A 17,198-nucleotide genomic window follows, 5' to 3' on the forward strand; every position below is an offset into this window, starting at 1 on the left:
AGTCTGCTGGAGTTCTGTGATGCAAATGATCTCATGATCTGCAACACTAACTTCAAAAAACCAGCCATCCACCTAATCACTTATCAATCTGGTGAGCACATAAGCCAGATTAACTACCTCCTCACCAGGCAACAAGATAGACAGATGCTTAAAAATGCGAAGTCTTTCCCAAGTGAAGAGTGTACAACCCAGCATAGGTTACTAGTTAGTGACTTCAGAATTAGAGCTGGAAAGACTCAGGGAAATAAACCAATCTGGAAAAGATTATGGAAGCTCAAAGACCCAGCAAACAGACAAAAATTTAGAGATTTACAAATTGAAGCTTCTGATGAAAGAGAGGAAGAGTTGGGGACAATTAGGTTAGAGGACAATTGGAAGTTCTTGTGGGACTGAGGGCTACAAACAAAATCTGTGGTTGGTGCAGAGTCCCAGCTAGACCAAGGGTGACATGGTGATGGAGCAAAAAGACAGGCATGAAAAGACTGGAAAAATGGTGGAAGCAAAGAGTTATATAAGGTAGCCAAAAGGGCAGTTAGGCATACAGCATATATATAGCTGAAGATAAGAGATTTGCAAATGTGAGGATCAGTGGTGTGAGGTGTTCAGGATTGTAAAGCAGTGTATCACAGAAAATTCTGAGATGTGGTAGGTGAGAAATGTGTGTGAATGGATAATGGTATGCTTGCACTTAGTGACTCAGAGAAGATGCATGGAAGTATCACTATGAAAGGTTACTAAATGTGGAAAATGAATGGGAGAAGAAAAGTCTATCAAATATTGAACCAATTGAGGGACCAGCCATCAGAGTTGATAACAGCATAATAGGTAAGGCAATTAAGGACATGAAGACAGGGAAAGTCCCTGGGCCATCAGGAATCACTGCTGAGATAATTAAAATTTCTGATGTTGTACAGCTTAGTCACCCACATAGTTAATCAGGTTATTCAGGAAGGCACCATCCCCAGTGACTGGTGTAGTAGTATTATAGTTAGCTGCTATGAAGGTAAAGGTGGTGCCTTAGATAGAAACATTAAATTGCTAGACCAAGTCATGAAAGTTACTGAGAGGGTTATAGCTCAATTGATTAGAAATAGAATTAAACTAGATGAGATGCAGTTTGGAAGAGTACCACAGATGCCATCTTCCTAGTGAGACAGCTGCAGGAAAAGTACTTGGCCAAAAGTAAACCATTGTACTTAGCCTTCGTCAACCTGGAGGAGCTTTCAACAGAGTTTCCCACTGTGTTATATGGTGGTCTCTAAGGAAGTTAGGAGTAGAGGAGTGGCTTGTTAAGCCATGTACAGTGGTGCTGTCAGTAAGGTGAGAGTTGACCATGAATGCAGTGATGAATTTAGCATACAGGTAGGGGTTCACCAGGGCTCACTTCTCAGCCCACTCTTATTCATTATGGTCCTCCAGGCCATAACAGAGGAATTCAAAACTGGGTGTCCATGGGAACTGTTATATACTAATGACTTTGCTCTTATTGCAGAATCTTTAGCAGAATTGGAGAAGAAATTCCAGCTAAGGAAACTAAACCTGGAATGAAAGGGCCTTAATGTTAACCTAGCAAAGAACAAAGTTGTTGTTAGTAAGAAAGAAGATAACACTCTCTTTCCATCAGGTAAATGGCCCTGCTTAATATGTAGGAAAGGAGTTGGAAGAAAGTCCATTCGCTTCACCCATAAGAGGTGCAATGGAATCACAGGTAGATTAACAGATAAAGTTGTCTTTGTATGTGACAGATGGGCAGGAACAATAAGCACTAAGAGTACACAAGACTTAGATTCTCTCAAATGCCCAGGAGACTCTCTTGAGGTTGTAGATAGTTTCTGTTAGCTAGGTGACCAAATTAGTAATGGTGGAGGGTGTTCTGAAAGTATTGTTTCTAGAATAAGAATTGGGTGGGGGGAAGTTCAGAGAGCTATTACCTGTGTTGGCAACAAAAGAACTCACTCTCAGAGTGAAAGGTAGATTATATGATGCTATACTCCATAGTAGTGAGACATGAGGTCTGAATGCAGAAGATATGTGTAGAGTGGAGAGAAATGAAGGTAGTAATCTCCATTATGTGCACAACATCAGTGCGCATAAGAGGAATCAACATGGTTTGAACATGTGATGCATATGAATGAGGACAGCTGTACAAAGAAGTGCTGAGCACTGAAAGTACATGGTACCCACGGAAGAGGGAGAACCAGGAAGACATGGGATGAAGTGGTAAGGACTAATCTCAGGATGTTGGGCCTCACAGAGGAAATGACAATGGACTGAGATGTCTGACAATATAAAGTTATTGAAAAAAACCCGCCCACATCAGTGAAACTGAATTCTAGAAGCGCTGTGTCTCCCACCCACACTTAACAAGAAAACTTCTCATACACTCTACCACAACAAACCAAACTACGTCTCTACATCTCTACTCTTCCTCATATTTCCACTTCATGCACTATGCTTACCTCCCACTCTCCAATCCTGTCTTCTTGGCCCTGTGCCACTATATCATTGCACTCCGCTAGCTTCTGACCTGTGTGTTCCACTCACTTGCCCTGTCTCACTGTATCGTTGCTGTCTGCTATAGCCCCCAACCTGTGTGTTCCACCCACATGTAACAAGTAAACTACACCCTACCCCAACAAACCAATCTACATCTCTTCCCTTCTTCACAATTCCACCTTTATACACTATGCCTAGTCCTCACTCTTCAATCATGTCCTCACAGTCCTGTTCCTCTGTATCATTGCTATCCGGTAGCCCCCTGACTCTATATATACCCAGGTTTTTGCCAGTCACCCCCCCCCCCTCCGGACTCTTTAATCACACTTCCTTCGCAATATCCTGTCTTTTATATTATGGCGTTTGAACTTCAAGGATATGCCTTGGCACTTGCCACCATCTGTATCTCTCTCTTCCTTTACTCAACCATCCCATTTATATTCTGATCCCCGTCTCTCATGAGTATGCCCAGCACTTTGCCACTGTCTCTATCCTAATGTCTCCCACTCTCTCTCTCCTTCTCCTGCACTTCCCTCAGGTTGGGTAACCAAGTATTTCCATTGTGGCAGCACACCTGTTTCTGTCTCACTATAAGCTTTCATCATCTGACACAAGATTACCTCCTGCCCTCTCAAAAGATTTTTTTTCTCTTGTCACCAAGTACTTGGTGACCTTGTTAGTGCAGGTGCCACATAAAAGCACCCAGCTGTAAAAACCTTGCCAAAACTGACCTCACCTGTGCTTGTGTTGTGTAAAAAGCACAAAGTCCACTCTGCTGAGTGGTTAGTATTAGGAAGGGCATCCAGCTTTAAAAATCCTGCCAAAACAGTAACTGAAGTCTGGTGCAGGCTTCTGCCTGGCTGGCTCTTATCAAACCATCCCACCCATACCTGCATGGAAGGCAGACGTTAAGTGATGATGATGATGATTATACTTTTTTAAATTTTACATGCATATATATGTATATGGTTAGTCAACATTACTCCATAAGGAGCATAGGCCTGGTTTCTTGGTTTCTCCATATATATATTCCACCATGGACAGGATACCAGTCTATCATAGAATTACTCATTTTCACCAGCTGAGTGGACTAGAGCAGCATAAAATGAAGTGTTTTGCTCAAGAACACAATGTATCATCCCGTCTAGGAATGCAAACCACAATCTGGTAGGGGACTCCAAAAGGGGCTTCAGGGATCAGTGTCTCTGCCTTCCCAAGCTAGTTTTCCACCACATTTCTTAAAAATTGTGGTAGAGGCCTTGGTCTCAGGACCACTCATGTCTAGAAACTGAGGTTGGGGGTAAGCAAGGGCATGCTCTCCCTAGAAAATTCAGCTCTGAGAAAGCCTCATGATAGCAAAGGAGAATGAGCACCAGCCAGCCCAAAGGTTGGGGTGGGCTGCACCTGCCTACCTCAAAAAGGAAGGTGCAAACCTTCATGCTGGGTTGTGCAAGCATGACTTGCCTTATGATGGCTGCTGGCCTGAGGAGAAGCCTGAGGTAGTGGGCAGTTGGCATGGAAGGGGAACTGAGGTGTGTGAGGAATTGAGGAAGAGGAGGGTGGATGTGTGATGTGCACAGAAGGCTAGGTGGAGGGGCCAGGGTGAAAGATTTGTGGGGGTCAAGGGAAGAAGGTACAAGTTGTGGTGGTCAGGAAATAGCAAGGGGACTGGAGGTGTGGGGGTTTTGGTGAAGGAAGAAATCTGTGAGAAGGTGGTGGAGGTCAGGAGAAAGAGTGACAGAGTGATGACAGGAGTGTTAGCATTTGAGGAAGAAGTGGTGAGGGTGATTTGTGGGTATGGTCAGCAAAGTGGAAGAGGGATCGCCAAGAAAGAGCAGTTCTTTGATGAATTGGTTTTGGGCATGGGTGATTTTAATGGACATGTTGGGAAATGGATCCAGGGCTTTGAGAGTGTGTATGGAGGAAACAGGATTGGGGAGAGAAATGTGGAAGGAAGGATGCTGTTGGAGTTGTGTGTGGCAAACATGTGGTTTAGGAAAACAGAGAAAATGAAGGTAACTTACAGTGCAGGAGGAAATGAGACAGAAATTGATTTCGTGTTGGTTGGCAGAAAAAGCAGAAAATATCTGAGAGATGTGAATACCAGGGGAGTTGCAGCACAGGTTGATGGTTTCTGACTTGGATAAGAAGAAAGTTAAAAAGTGTATGAGAAAGGGAACGGTTGAGAGGAGAAAGGTGTGGATACTGAAGGAAGAAGAAACAAGAGCAAATTTTGAGGTGAGAGTTGGGGAGTTGGTAAGCATTGATGCACCAGATTTGTGGAAGTCTTTTAAAGAAGGGGTACTAAAGGCATGTGACAAAGTGTGTGGAAGGACAAAAGGTAAGAGAGATCGAGGAGATATGTGGTGTTGGAACAAGGAGGTGGGGTACATGATAGTGAGGAAGAAGGAGGCACACAAAGCTTTAGGACTGAGCAAATGAAAGTCAGGTATAATAACATGAAAAATTGTGCAAAGAGGGTGGTTGTGAGATCTATGAGGAAGGAGGCTGAGGAGGGGTTAAGTGGGCTGGATGAGAACCCAGATAGAGTGTTTAGGTTTATTAAATCAATGAAAAAAGACGGAAGAGATTTTGAGGGAGGAAGAAACATGAGGGGGAGTGATGGAAGGTTGAATTTTAGTGAGAAGGACAGGGGAAGAGTTTGGAAGGAATTATGAATGAGGAGAATGAATGGAATCAGAGAGTGGAAGTTGCTGTGGTGAAGGGGCCAGTGGAGAGGGTTAGTTGGGAAGAAGTAGTGGAGGCAATGAAGGAAATGAAAACAGGAAAGGCAGCTGGTCCATCAGAAGTAAGGAGATAGGGATTGCTGTGATGATGGAGCTCTGCCAGGGCGTGCTGGATGGAAGAGGATTACCAGATGATTGGGCAATAAGTGTGGTGGTACTGATCTTCAAGGGGAAGGGGGATGTGATGAGTTGTGGGATGTATAGGGAGTGAAGTTATTGGAGCATGCAATGAAGATAGTGGAAAAGGTTTTGGAGAGAATTCAGAAAGGGGTGGATGTGGACGAGATGTAATTTGGTTTTATACCAAGAAGGGAAACAATAAATGCAGTGTTCATTGTAAGAAGATTGCAAGAGAAATACCGAGATAAGGAGAAGGAGTTGTACATGTGCTTCATTGATCTGGAGGAGGCATTTGATAGGGTTCCAAGGAAGGTGATTGAGTGAGCATTGAGGAAGAGTGGTGTACTAGAGATAATAGTGAGGGCAGTAATAAGTTTGTATAAGGGGGTAAAGACGAGTTAGAATTGGATCAGAGCTGTTGGAGGAGTTTGCGGTGAAAGTTAGTGTGCATCAAGGATCTGTGTTGTCACTGTTGTTGATTGCAATAGTGGTTGATGTGGTGACGAAAAGTGCAAGAGAGGAATTGATAATGGAGATTCTGTATGTGGATGACCTTATTCTAAGGAGTGATACAATAGAGGGATTGAAGGAGAAGTTTTGGAAATGGAAGGAGGCATTTGAAAGCAAGGGTTTGAAGATAAACCTCGAGAAGACAAAGGTGATGGTGAGCGGTGTGGAAGGAGAAGTGTTAGTGAGTAAGGTGGATCTATGTGGTGTATGTGGGAGGAGGCTAATGGCAAATGTGGTGTTGTGTATGAGATGTGAGAAATGGATTCGTGGTAGATGTATGAAAATGAAGAAGGTAACTCCCAAGACTGGCAAGAGAATTTGTTGGTGGAAGATGTGAGAAAGGAGCTGGAGGGCTGGTGGAACCAGTGGAAATGTTATGTGATGAGGTGGAAACGATGAGGTTTTGTTATTTGGTAGATAGAGTGGATGTGAAGCAGCTGTGACAGCAAGAGCGAGACTTGGCTGAGTGAAGTTCAGGGAATGTGGAGCGTTGTAATATGAGAAAAGGTTCTCATTGAAGATGAAAGGAAGGATCTATAGGAGTTACATGAGAGCTGCAATGCTGTATGGGAATGAGACATGATGTCTGAGGGAGAGAGATGGCAATTTTGAGAAGGACCGAGAGAGCAATGGTGAGAGAAATATGTCAAGTAAAGAGGAGGACTGAAGATTTGATGGGGATGCCGGGGCTGGAGGAATTGGTGGAACAGTTGGCAAGGGTAAATGGAGTGCAGTGGTATGGGCATGTGTTGAGGAGGGTGTTTGAATTTGAGGTAAATGGACCACGAGAGTGAGGTAGACTGAGGAAAACATGGAAGGGACAGGTGAAGGAGGAGATTGGGAGGGTTGTCTTGAGAAGGGAGGATGCCCAAAACCAGGCGAGATGGTGTGAGAGTGGTTACTGTGGCATTGAAGTATATCTGACCACCCCTGTTAACAGGGACAAAACCCAGATTGAAAACAGTGGATAAATCTTATGAAAATGAGTCCAACACCCTAACCTCTAAGCCATGTCCCTCTAAATATATATATATGTGTGTATACATACATATATATGTATATATATATATATATATATATATATATATATATATATATATATATATATATATATATTATTGTATGCAGACAAAGCTACATATTTAATACTTGTGCACAAATATTTTATCATACACATATACAATATTCATACATACATAGCTATGTTTATATACTCTATTATACACACATATACAATACACGTACATACATAACTATGTATTTTATACTTGTGCTTTATATTTATTATAGACATATATACGATATACTTCATTAATAAAGCATATTACTCTACCTCTGGTATTCAAGTACTATATTTTCCACCTTGTTTCACATTTATGTGCTTACTCTGGTGTATACAATATATGTACCTACATAGCTATGTATTTTAGATTTGTGCCTACATATTTTATTTATCTGATTATTTTTCATTTCCCAGGTGAATCACCGCAAACTCTTAGATGGCATATTTGCAGCATGTGGTGTCCCAGAGAAAGATTTCCGACCAATTTGCTCTGCTGTTGACAAACTTGATAAGGCAAGTCAATGTTGGTGATTCATTATGTTTCAAGAATATATTTTTAGATTTCAATCATTCCATCTAAATTGTCTTACAACTCACCTATGTACAGTCTCACACCTAACCTATCTACAGTCTCAAGCCTCACCTACACATCTCACCTATCTGCATTGCCTCACACCTCACCTACCTACACAGTCTCACACCTCACCTATCTACATTGTCTCAAACTTCACTTGCCTCTACTTTCAGCTAAATAGTCTCCTGTCTGTAACTAAAACTCCTGCAAATCACACCTCACTATCCTAAAAAGAGAAAGACTTAGATGTATCCAGAATAATGTGAACTTGGATACTCTACCTTAAATAAAGACAGGATGATAATTGCTTCAGCACCTTTACTCATATGTCTACTCTGTCAAGATTGACCTTAAATGATAAGTCTGTTCAATGAAGAATGACCTTTAATACGTCTGCTCAATCAAGAATGGCCTTTAATGTTAAGTCTGTTCAACCAAGAATGACCTTTAATCATAAGTCTGCTCAATCAGGAATGAATTTTGATCATAAGTCTATTCAATCAGGAATGACCTTAGATCATGCCTACTCAATCAGGAATGTCTAAACAACAAGTCTCCCTCAAATCACACCCTTCCTTCTTAAAAAAGATAATGTAATCCTGACTGTTCCTGAATAAAAAGGTGAAATGGTTGAATCTGGAATGATTTATTCATTGTTTGATGAGATTACCTGATGTTTAGCAGCAACAACAACTATCTTAGAATATGTCTCAAATCTCTTCATCTCGTCTATTTTATTAACGTTATCATGTTGCCAGAAGCCACTACATATGGTTCACTTCTACCATATCCATGGTGATAATGTCTGTTGACTCCTCACCAAATCTTCCTTTGGTTGTTGTTAAGTTGTTGTTAGGTAGAAATAAAGTTAAAGTTTTTTTTTTTAATGCTAGACTATGAAAACATTAACTAAGTAGTTCAACTTTCTCACCTGTGTGCTTACCTATGAAATAAAAATAAACCTAAGTATATCTGCCCCAAGTTCCATCTGACCCATACAAGCTTGGGAAAGTAGACATTAAAACAATATTGATGGTGTCTCTCTAAATAAAACATTGTACTATTTATTGACTTCTTTGTAGCTCAAGTAGTAGATTGTAAAAAACACAAATTGTGTGTGTGCATAAAATATTTGTCCTATATACTAAGTGAAAAGTAGTCCTGATGTCTTTGCTCACCTTGTTACTTGTGTTTTGGTGTTCCCTGTCAGTTGGTGACCCCTAGACCCAGTATGATAGTCAGTGTTGCTGTTGCTGAGGACAAGACAACCCCGCCTCATGCTGGTGCTGCAATAAAACATAGCCAGCACATTGTAAAGTGGTTGGTGAATGGAGATAGAGCAGAAATGACATTTTGGTGTTGCTTAAAATACAATGACCTCTCTAATAATGGTGCCAAGATGCCTGTAAAATGATGATGCTTACATGAAATTATAGATATACAAAGACATGCAAAGCAAGTTTATTTCTAGACATATGCTTTTTCACAGATATAAATTTATCATTAGTTGCAGCAGCAACAAGAATATTTTACATCCGTCATGGTTTTCTATGCTTGCGAATTGCTATTTACTGATAACTAGTTACTTCCATTCAAAGTTAGGTGGCTTACTCAGAGGGTCAAAACACCATATTGTAACCAATGATCACAAGGTCATGAGTTAAGGTATACAGTAATCCCTCACCGTATCGTGGTGCACTTACTGCACACTCAGTGCATCATGGATTTTTCTGGCTAATATATGTAAATTTATATCATAGACTCCTCAATATATAGTGGGTTTCTGCAGCCGATAGGTATCTATATTTTTTTAGATTTTAATTATTTCTGTGGTAAAATAAGCATTTTCATGCCCCAAAATTAATAAATAAAAATAGATTACAGTACTGTATTGTATAACACATTAATGAAAATATATTAAAAGAAAATACATAGTGTACTGTAGATGAGTAAACAAAGAATTGCACATACTGTATGGAAAATGAAACTCGGGAGGTGAGTGTGTGGTATTGTTTTGCATTTATAATATAATAAATATATACAAATTATAAAAATGATAAAGAATATATACAGTACAGCACTGTTTCTACTTCACAGATTTTCACCTACTGCTGAAGGTTTTGGAACATAACACCCTTGATAGTCAAGGGATTATTGTATTGCACTTACATTGGTTCATCACATTATATTAAATCCACAGTGACTTATGTAGTAAAATCTGAACATATGATCTTGTAGTCAGTTATCCAACATCTTAATTCATAGACTTTGTGCCTCATATGATTATAATAATGAAATCTTACAATATATTTATACATTTTCTTAACATTTTCTAAGATGGATTGGTGTGATGTTCGTAAAGAAATGACAGATGAAAAAGGCCTTGCCCCAGAGACAGCTGATAGAATATGGGAATATGTTAAATTGAAAGGTAACTTTTATAGTATCTCACCATTTTTTCTTTTCTCTTTATGTCTCTTTCAGTTTCTTTATCCTAAACCCCTCCCTCTGTTCTCTTAGTTCTCTTCTTTGTCTACCTTTTTCTCTTGTTCCTACTTTTTTTTCTCTCTTATGTTGTTCACTTCAATATTTTTGTTTCCTTTTGCTGCTATTTCCTTGCTTTTTACATAAAACAATTTCTTACTTCATCTTCGCCCCACCCCACCCTCTGATCTTTTTTTTACCAGTCTTTCCTTCCACTTCATTTTCTTTTATTCCAATTTTCTCTTCCACTCATTCTGTCTCTTTTAACCTTTTTTTCCATTCTCTTCCACCTCTCACTTTTCTTTCTTTCTCACCATTTCTATGATTTAATCACTTGAGGCAACAAAAGATCCTTCACCTGCTAGATTTAACAGCCAAATCTTCCCTAAATTATATTCTGCTATTTAAAGAAAGGCTGACATATCAGGTAATGTAGTTCTAAATAAACTATGCTTGAAAAGAAGATAGGAGGTTGATAGTAGAAACACCTTTGATCACAGGTCTTCTGGTTCAGATTTGCTCTGTAACCAAACAAAAATAACATCCCACTTACCTTTTTCTTTACCCTCCCTCCCTCCCTCTCTCTCTCTCTCCTCCCCCTCTATATATATATATTTCTACTGCCTTCCACCTTCTTTAGTAAACTCTTCACCAATATTCACAAGATTTGTACCTTTCTGGTGTTTATCTGTTTGAGTCCCTGACACCTCTCCTCAGTTAAATTTGAAATCCTTCATTTTTTTTTATAGAACTGTTTCACTTGCAGGCAAAATGGAACTTATTTTTATATAGCTATTTGACTTGCAGGCAAAATGGAACTTGTTGACCGATTAAACAATGATAGTGTATTGATGGCACAAAAACCTGCTGCTGAAGGTGTTGCTGACATGAAGTTGTTACTGAAGTACTGTGATATTTATGGTTGTCTAGACAAGGTAAGTTGCAAGCTCCACACCTGATGCATCCACATATATTGTTTCAGTTGTTTAATTCACCTATGTATTGGATAACTATGCCGACAAAAGCTGGTGCTTGGTCTCAGTTTCATGGTATTATAAGAGATACATTTCGTCTTTGCAAAGTGGCCAATCTGAGGCTAACAATGTCCTCAGAGTATCTTACTTATCTTTGGGAGATGAGAAATGTTAGATTGAATTACAGAATGCAGGAAAAGCACATACATTGAAATACATGACTTGTAGTCCATTTAGATGATTTGCTAAAGTAAATATGGTTCTAATTAACAGCAATGATCCAACGAGACCAATTATGTGTGTTACCCAGAGAACTAGGTCCCTTCCTTGAGCCACTTCCTATTGATATCCAGTCCCTATTCTTAATGTTGCCCCTCCCCCACCTCTTAACACCCTATCACACATTTCTCCACTACTTTCCTATCTGCTGTATTATTCTGCTGCTGGAAGAAATGAAAGCAGAACCTATTACTATATACCATACCATATTACCATTTCTGTACTGCCAGTCACCACTTCCTTTTCTCTGAGCTATATCCAGTTGGCATCCATCTGCATTCTAATAATTGTCCAACCCCATCATTCATATTTCTCACCCCACACCTGTTCATGTTTCGCTATATTCATCTCCCATATATAAATGACCACCTCCACTCTTATGTCTATATCTGCCTCTTACTCTCTTCCCATATTTTTACAACCTTATCTACTCTCCCTGATTCTTTTGTGTCCACCCTCTCTTCCATTCGTCTTCTTGGATATATTATCATCAGAGCATGTTCTGTCACCATTGTATTTATCTCTCTTTCAGGCAGCACTCCAGCCTCACCCCAACCCAACATACACCTATGTAAAATGCAAGTAACCATGAGTCTCTTCTCCCAAGAATAAACTCATTCATGCCGGGTCTCTCTAGAATCTTTGTTAATTGTATCTGAATATGAAATAGATGGAAAAAGAATGTAGAAGTGTGTACGGAGCACTGAAAGAAAGATATATGTATGTTGGCTTTTATAAAAATTTATTCATTCATATTGAGTCCACTTGGTCACAGTGGGGACTAAATAGAGCCACTGTATGTAGACTACTTTTTAATATGGGCCCTATTGCATTTTCAACTAAATTAGAGAAAGATTCATTTATTACATATTTCCATTGACCACAGCAGAGACCTGTAGTATCTGTCCCATAGCCTATAGTATCTGTCCCATAGTGTACTTAGCATACCAAGCAAGCTGTTCTAGCAAGAGGTGAGGTTAGGGGATTGGAGAGCCTGACATCTTATGAACTTGACTCTGTGTAACCCTAAGATAACAAGGCTGAGAATTAGTACCATAGACAGCTGATAGTGTGCTAGATAACCCTGTAAGAGATTAGAATTTCATTTCCAGTTATTAGCATTGTTTTTCTGAGAGGGGAATAGCTTGCAGTCATGTTTTCAACTGCATAAGTATGCCATTTTCTAGCCCAGTTAACTAACGATCTGTTAAACTATTGACCTATTAAGCTAATAGCCAATTAAACTCTAATAAGCCATCCTAGTTCATCATCATTATCATTTAACGTCCGTTGTCCATGCCTGTATGGGTTGAACGGTTTGGTTAGGGCTGGTAAGCTGAGGGGCTGCACCAGAGTCTAGTCTGATTTGGCATGATTTCTATGGATAGATGCCCTTCCTAATGCCAACCACTCTGAGAGTGTAATGGATACTTTTATGTGCCACTGGCATGGGTGTCAGTTTGCATGACACCAATATCAGCTGTGAATACGATTTCATTTGGCCTGATGGGTCTTCTTCTCAAGCACATCATTTGTCATTGCTTCCATGAGGCCCAGTGTTCGAAAGGTACTTTTTACGTACCACCAGCATGGGTGCTAGTTATACGACATCAGCATTGACCACAATGCCTCCTCTTGTTGTTATTTAGCCCCAGGCCAGTCATAATTGAGCTGATATCCAACCATAATCATTACATCTGTTTTACAGCATTGTGTACCCCATTATCCATTGTGTCCAAGATGGAACATCTGATTTGAGGGAGATTTGGCTGCTATTTCTTGTAGGTTGGGTAACTATGTAGGGGTTGTCTCTTTGGCTCTTCAGTAAACCAAACCAGTCTAACAGAAATATGTGATGCAAGAAGGGATGTAAGAAGAGGTATGAGAAGAGGTGCTAGAAGTACTAGGTTGTGTGTGCTTTAAGGTAATTTGATGGCAGATGAACTTAATGCATGTACAAACAAACTATCATTATAACAAATTTAAATCTACTTTATACAACAAATTTACACAATCCTACATATATTTTATATACTTTGTATAAAATATTCACTCAGTAAATGTGATATGCTAAATATTATATCAGATATGCTATTATATCAGACATACTTATATTATGTCAGAAACACTTATATTATATCAAACACAGTTGAATTAGTAGCCATCATCATATCATATATCCAGGCCTATTCCCCATTTTTTTTTTTTAGGAGTGTGTAGCCATAACAAGACACACACTAGGCATTCCATCCATTTCCCAGCTGAAAGAGGTGAGCCCCGTCCTACGCTCGGATCAAGGCATAGAAATGGAACAAAAATTAGTAGTGCCTGACCAAATTTCTTACAATGTTTAGTTAGAGTGGTTGTGTTCTGAGATCAAATTCCATCGGGTTTTCACTTTGTTTTTCAGCCCTCAAGGGTCATTTAGCAGATATGGGTACCAGTCATATACTGGGATTACTTTTTTTTTACAATCCTGTGACTTCTCTATCAGAAATGAATATTTCACAATAAGCATTGCAACTTTATGAAGTCTAAATATTTCTTTTCTCTCTTCAGGTGTCTTTTGATCTGAGCCTCGCAAGAGGACTAGATTATTACACTGGATTGATATATGAAGGTATTCTCAAAGGTAAGGGTGTTCTAAGGTAAATGGACGTTTATACAAGAAGGGAACAAATAATGAACTGAAGATCATTATTAACTTTTAGTTGGTTTTGTATGCACACACTCCTATATAAATGCACATATACACACGCATGTTTTGAATGCACTCATATACTTACACACACTGCATGGTCAACAAGTTTGCTTTGCAATCACATGATCCTGGGTTTCATCCCATTCTATGGCATCTGAGTCAACTGTTGGTTACCTTTGCCTCAGGTTGCTTTGAACCTTGTGTTTGAAATTAGGGTAAATGAAAACTGTGGGTATAGGCCATGTGATCAAACAACTGAAAGTTTGTCATTGAAACTATCAGAGACCCATTTACTTACTTACTTTTCTCTGTGTGTGCGCACGCGCTCGCGCGCACACACGCACACACACACACACACACACACACACACACACACACACACACACACACACACACTCTCTCTCTCTCTCTCTCTCTCTCTCTCTCTCTCTCTCTCTCTCTCTCTCTCTCTCTCTCTCTCTCTCTCTGTCTCTCTCTCTCTCTCTCTCTCTCTCTCTCTTTCTCTCTCTCTCTCTCTCTCTCTCTGTCTCTCTCTGTCTCTCTCTCTCTTTCTCTCTCTCTATAACTGAAAAGCTCCTATTTCCAGTACTCCAATCATCAGCTGGTAAATCAAGCCTTTGAAATATCCACTGTCTGAATACTTTTTGAAATATGAAATGAAAGTTTGAGGAAAATACTTGTTCTTATGTTCTGTTTAAAACCTTTGTGAATGACATGTGCAAAAATGGCTGCTTCAAGCTCACACTTTTTAAAATTTCATTTCTGATTGACTTGGTAGCATTATTATAAATGTCTTAAACTCCATACAAGTGTCATCATGAAAATGCATTGATTTTAAATAATACATTAATGTGATTGACCTGTGCAGGTGCATACATATACACATGTACACTCATACACACATATATATATATACATAGAATTATTTATTCATGTATGTATACACATATGCATATATACATATACACACACATATCAAAACATATATTAAGAAAACTTATTAATTTAACATCTCAATTTTTTGCTCAAACAAAAGTCACATTGCATCTTTGATTTGAAGCTTCCATTCTTGTGTGGTTGTGCACTATTAACGATAGACCAGGTAATTTTGAATTTGTGAGGATATGTGCATACAAAGGTCAGCTGAAGAGTTCATAGGCTAAGATACTCTCATGGAATGTGATCAGCCTGGTGCACTTTTGATCAGGTGTCAGAAGACATGACACCCACTGAGCAGAAACCTTCATCATGCCAAGTTCAATTTGCAGAACATTCTCTACTGTCTCACAGGATATGCAAATAGCATTGGTAATTTGATTTATAATCAGTCACTTGTCATCCATCACCATATAGTGAATGTGATCAATGTTTTCCTTGGTGGTGGCAGTTGCAGGATATCCAGCACTTGAGTTGTCTTCAAAACTCTCTCTCTTCCTCTCCTAAATTCAGCTGCCCACTTTTGCAGTGCATCATCCCCTAATGTAGCAACCATATCCGCATGAATGTCCTTGGGGGCTAAGCCCTTTTTCTGCTGGTACTTGATAACAGCATGATGCCAAATTTTGTCAGTTTTCAAGAGAAGTCACTACTAGTTACCAGTTGTTAATAAAATAAGTTGAAATTAAGGCGTGCAAGATTTCACAGTTCTAGCCACACTCCTTCATAGACAGCTTATGAACTTTTCCGTCCACCCTTGTATGTATGTGTCTGCACAGATGCACATAAAATAAACACTCACATATACACTGATTGTTTTTTATAAACATTAATTATATGTAAGTGCAGATGTGTGTTTGTATATACATGTGTGTGTGTATGTATGCATGTATATATGTGGTAAATGGGTATAATGTGTGGGTATATATGTGTGTGTGTGTGCATATATATATATATATATTGATAGAAAAGGTAAGACAACAAAAGAAAGAAAGAGACCTCGATATTATGTAAACAGAGGAATTTATCTGTAAATAATATATGACAATTATTTAGTAGCCATGATAAAACTCTGAGTTTCGGATGTCAGGGCGGAAACCCACACCATCATCTCTTCAGTTATCTGGCCATCGAAAAAATGCTATGGCAATGGCCATTAAACAAAGGGAAATTACTGTGTGATTGACCGTTATTAAGACAAAAGAGCTATTAGAATGACCACTAAGTGAGGGGAGGGATTAAAGGTAAGGGAGTAAAAATATCCATAGTATTTGTAGAAGCGCACCAGTCCATACACACACATGCGGGCCCGCACACCCACATACATGCGCCTATATGTATATACTCATCTGCCCTCACTTGAAACACACACATGCTCACCCACACATTCACCAAAAATATATACATACCCGCATACATGCTCGCACACACACACACACTCACAAAAAGGGTTCATACACACGTCTATATACTCACATGCGCAAGAAAAAACAGAGCTAAACGCAAATTACAGAAAAAAGTGTGAAAAGAGTGTAAAAAAGCGATATGAGTAAAACACATCTATATATGCACGTACTTGCATGCACGCACACACACATGTCTATATACGCACATACCCACACACACGTACACATCCATAAGCACTCATGAAAGGTTCCATATACACGTCTATATACGCACAGGAAAAATGCAGGTTGGAAGATAGAATACAGAAAAAATATGTGTAAAAAATATATGAGCAATAGACCTATAAAACAATATCTCTATAAATATATAAAAAAATATAAAAAATATATAAGAAATATAAGTAAAAAGTATAGAGATAAAAAGCTTGTACATGGACACATTATAGAAAGCAAGTCCTCTCTGTAATCTCGGGGGGACCAAAAACGTAACAAATATTTAGCCACATGTGGACATGATCCGAAAAGTTCAGTTCTTGAATTTAGACATGTGGTGAGGGTCTAAGCTGCTTTTCCAGATGAGCCATCTTTCCATATCACAAAGACTGAACTTTCTGCTGCTGTTAGTGTAGGGCTTACACTTGGCTTACAGAGGGTAATTTCAAGGCCAGGTTCAATAATCACACCTTGAGCTTCAGGCACTGGGATAAAAGGAAAACGACCAAATTATCCAGTCATATATGGTCCTTAAAAGATAGAGGTGTCAGTTACAACATCCATTGGAAGATCCTCGCCAAGTGTAAGCCCTACAACAATAGCAGGGGAAAGTGCGGTCTCTGTGATATGGAAAGGTGGCTCATCTGGAAAAGCAGCTTAATCCCCGCCACATGTCTAAATTCAAGAACTGAACT

The 17,198-nt window shown here is 39.3% G+C and overlaps 1 protein-coding gene across 1 annotated transcript in view; it reads left to right on the forward strand.

Annotated features, from left to right (window-relative positions):
* LOC106883735 (histidine--tRNA ligase) overlaps positions 1–17,198 on the forward strand; it is a 40,663-nt gene that overhangs the window by 8,266 nt on the left and 15,199 nt on the right. The window contains exons 5-8 of the mRNA XM_052969549.2: positions 7,351–7,449; positions 9,848–9,941; positions 10,802–10,929; positions 13,807–13,879. Coding sequence (XP_052825509.1) covers positions 7,351–7,449; positions 9,848–9,941; positions 10,802–10,929; positions 13,807–13,879 — 394 coding nt within the window. The remainder of the gene's footprint in view (positions 1–7,350; positions 7,450–9,847; positions 9,942–10,801; positions 10,930–13,806; positions 13,880–17,198) is intronic.

This window comes from Octopus bimaculoides, chromosome 7, assembly GCF_046866305.1.
Source record: "Octopus bimaculoides isolate indiv1 chromosome 7, ASM4686630v1, whole genome shotgun sequence".
In the NCBI taxonomy this organism is placed as follows: Eukaryota; Metazoa; Mollusca; class Cephalopoda; order Octopoda; family Octopodidae; genus Octopus; species Octopus bimaculoides.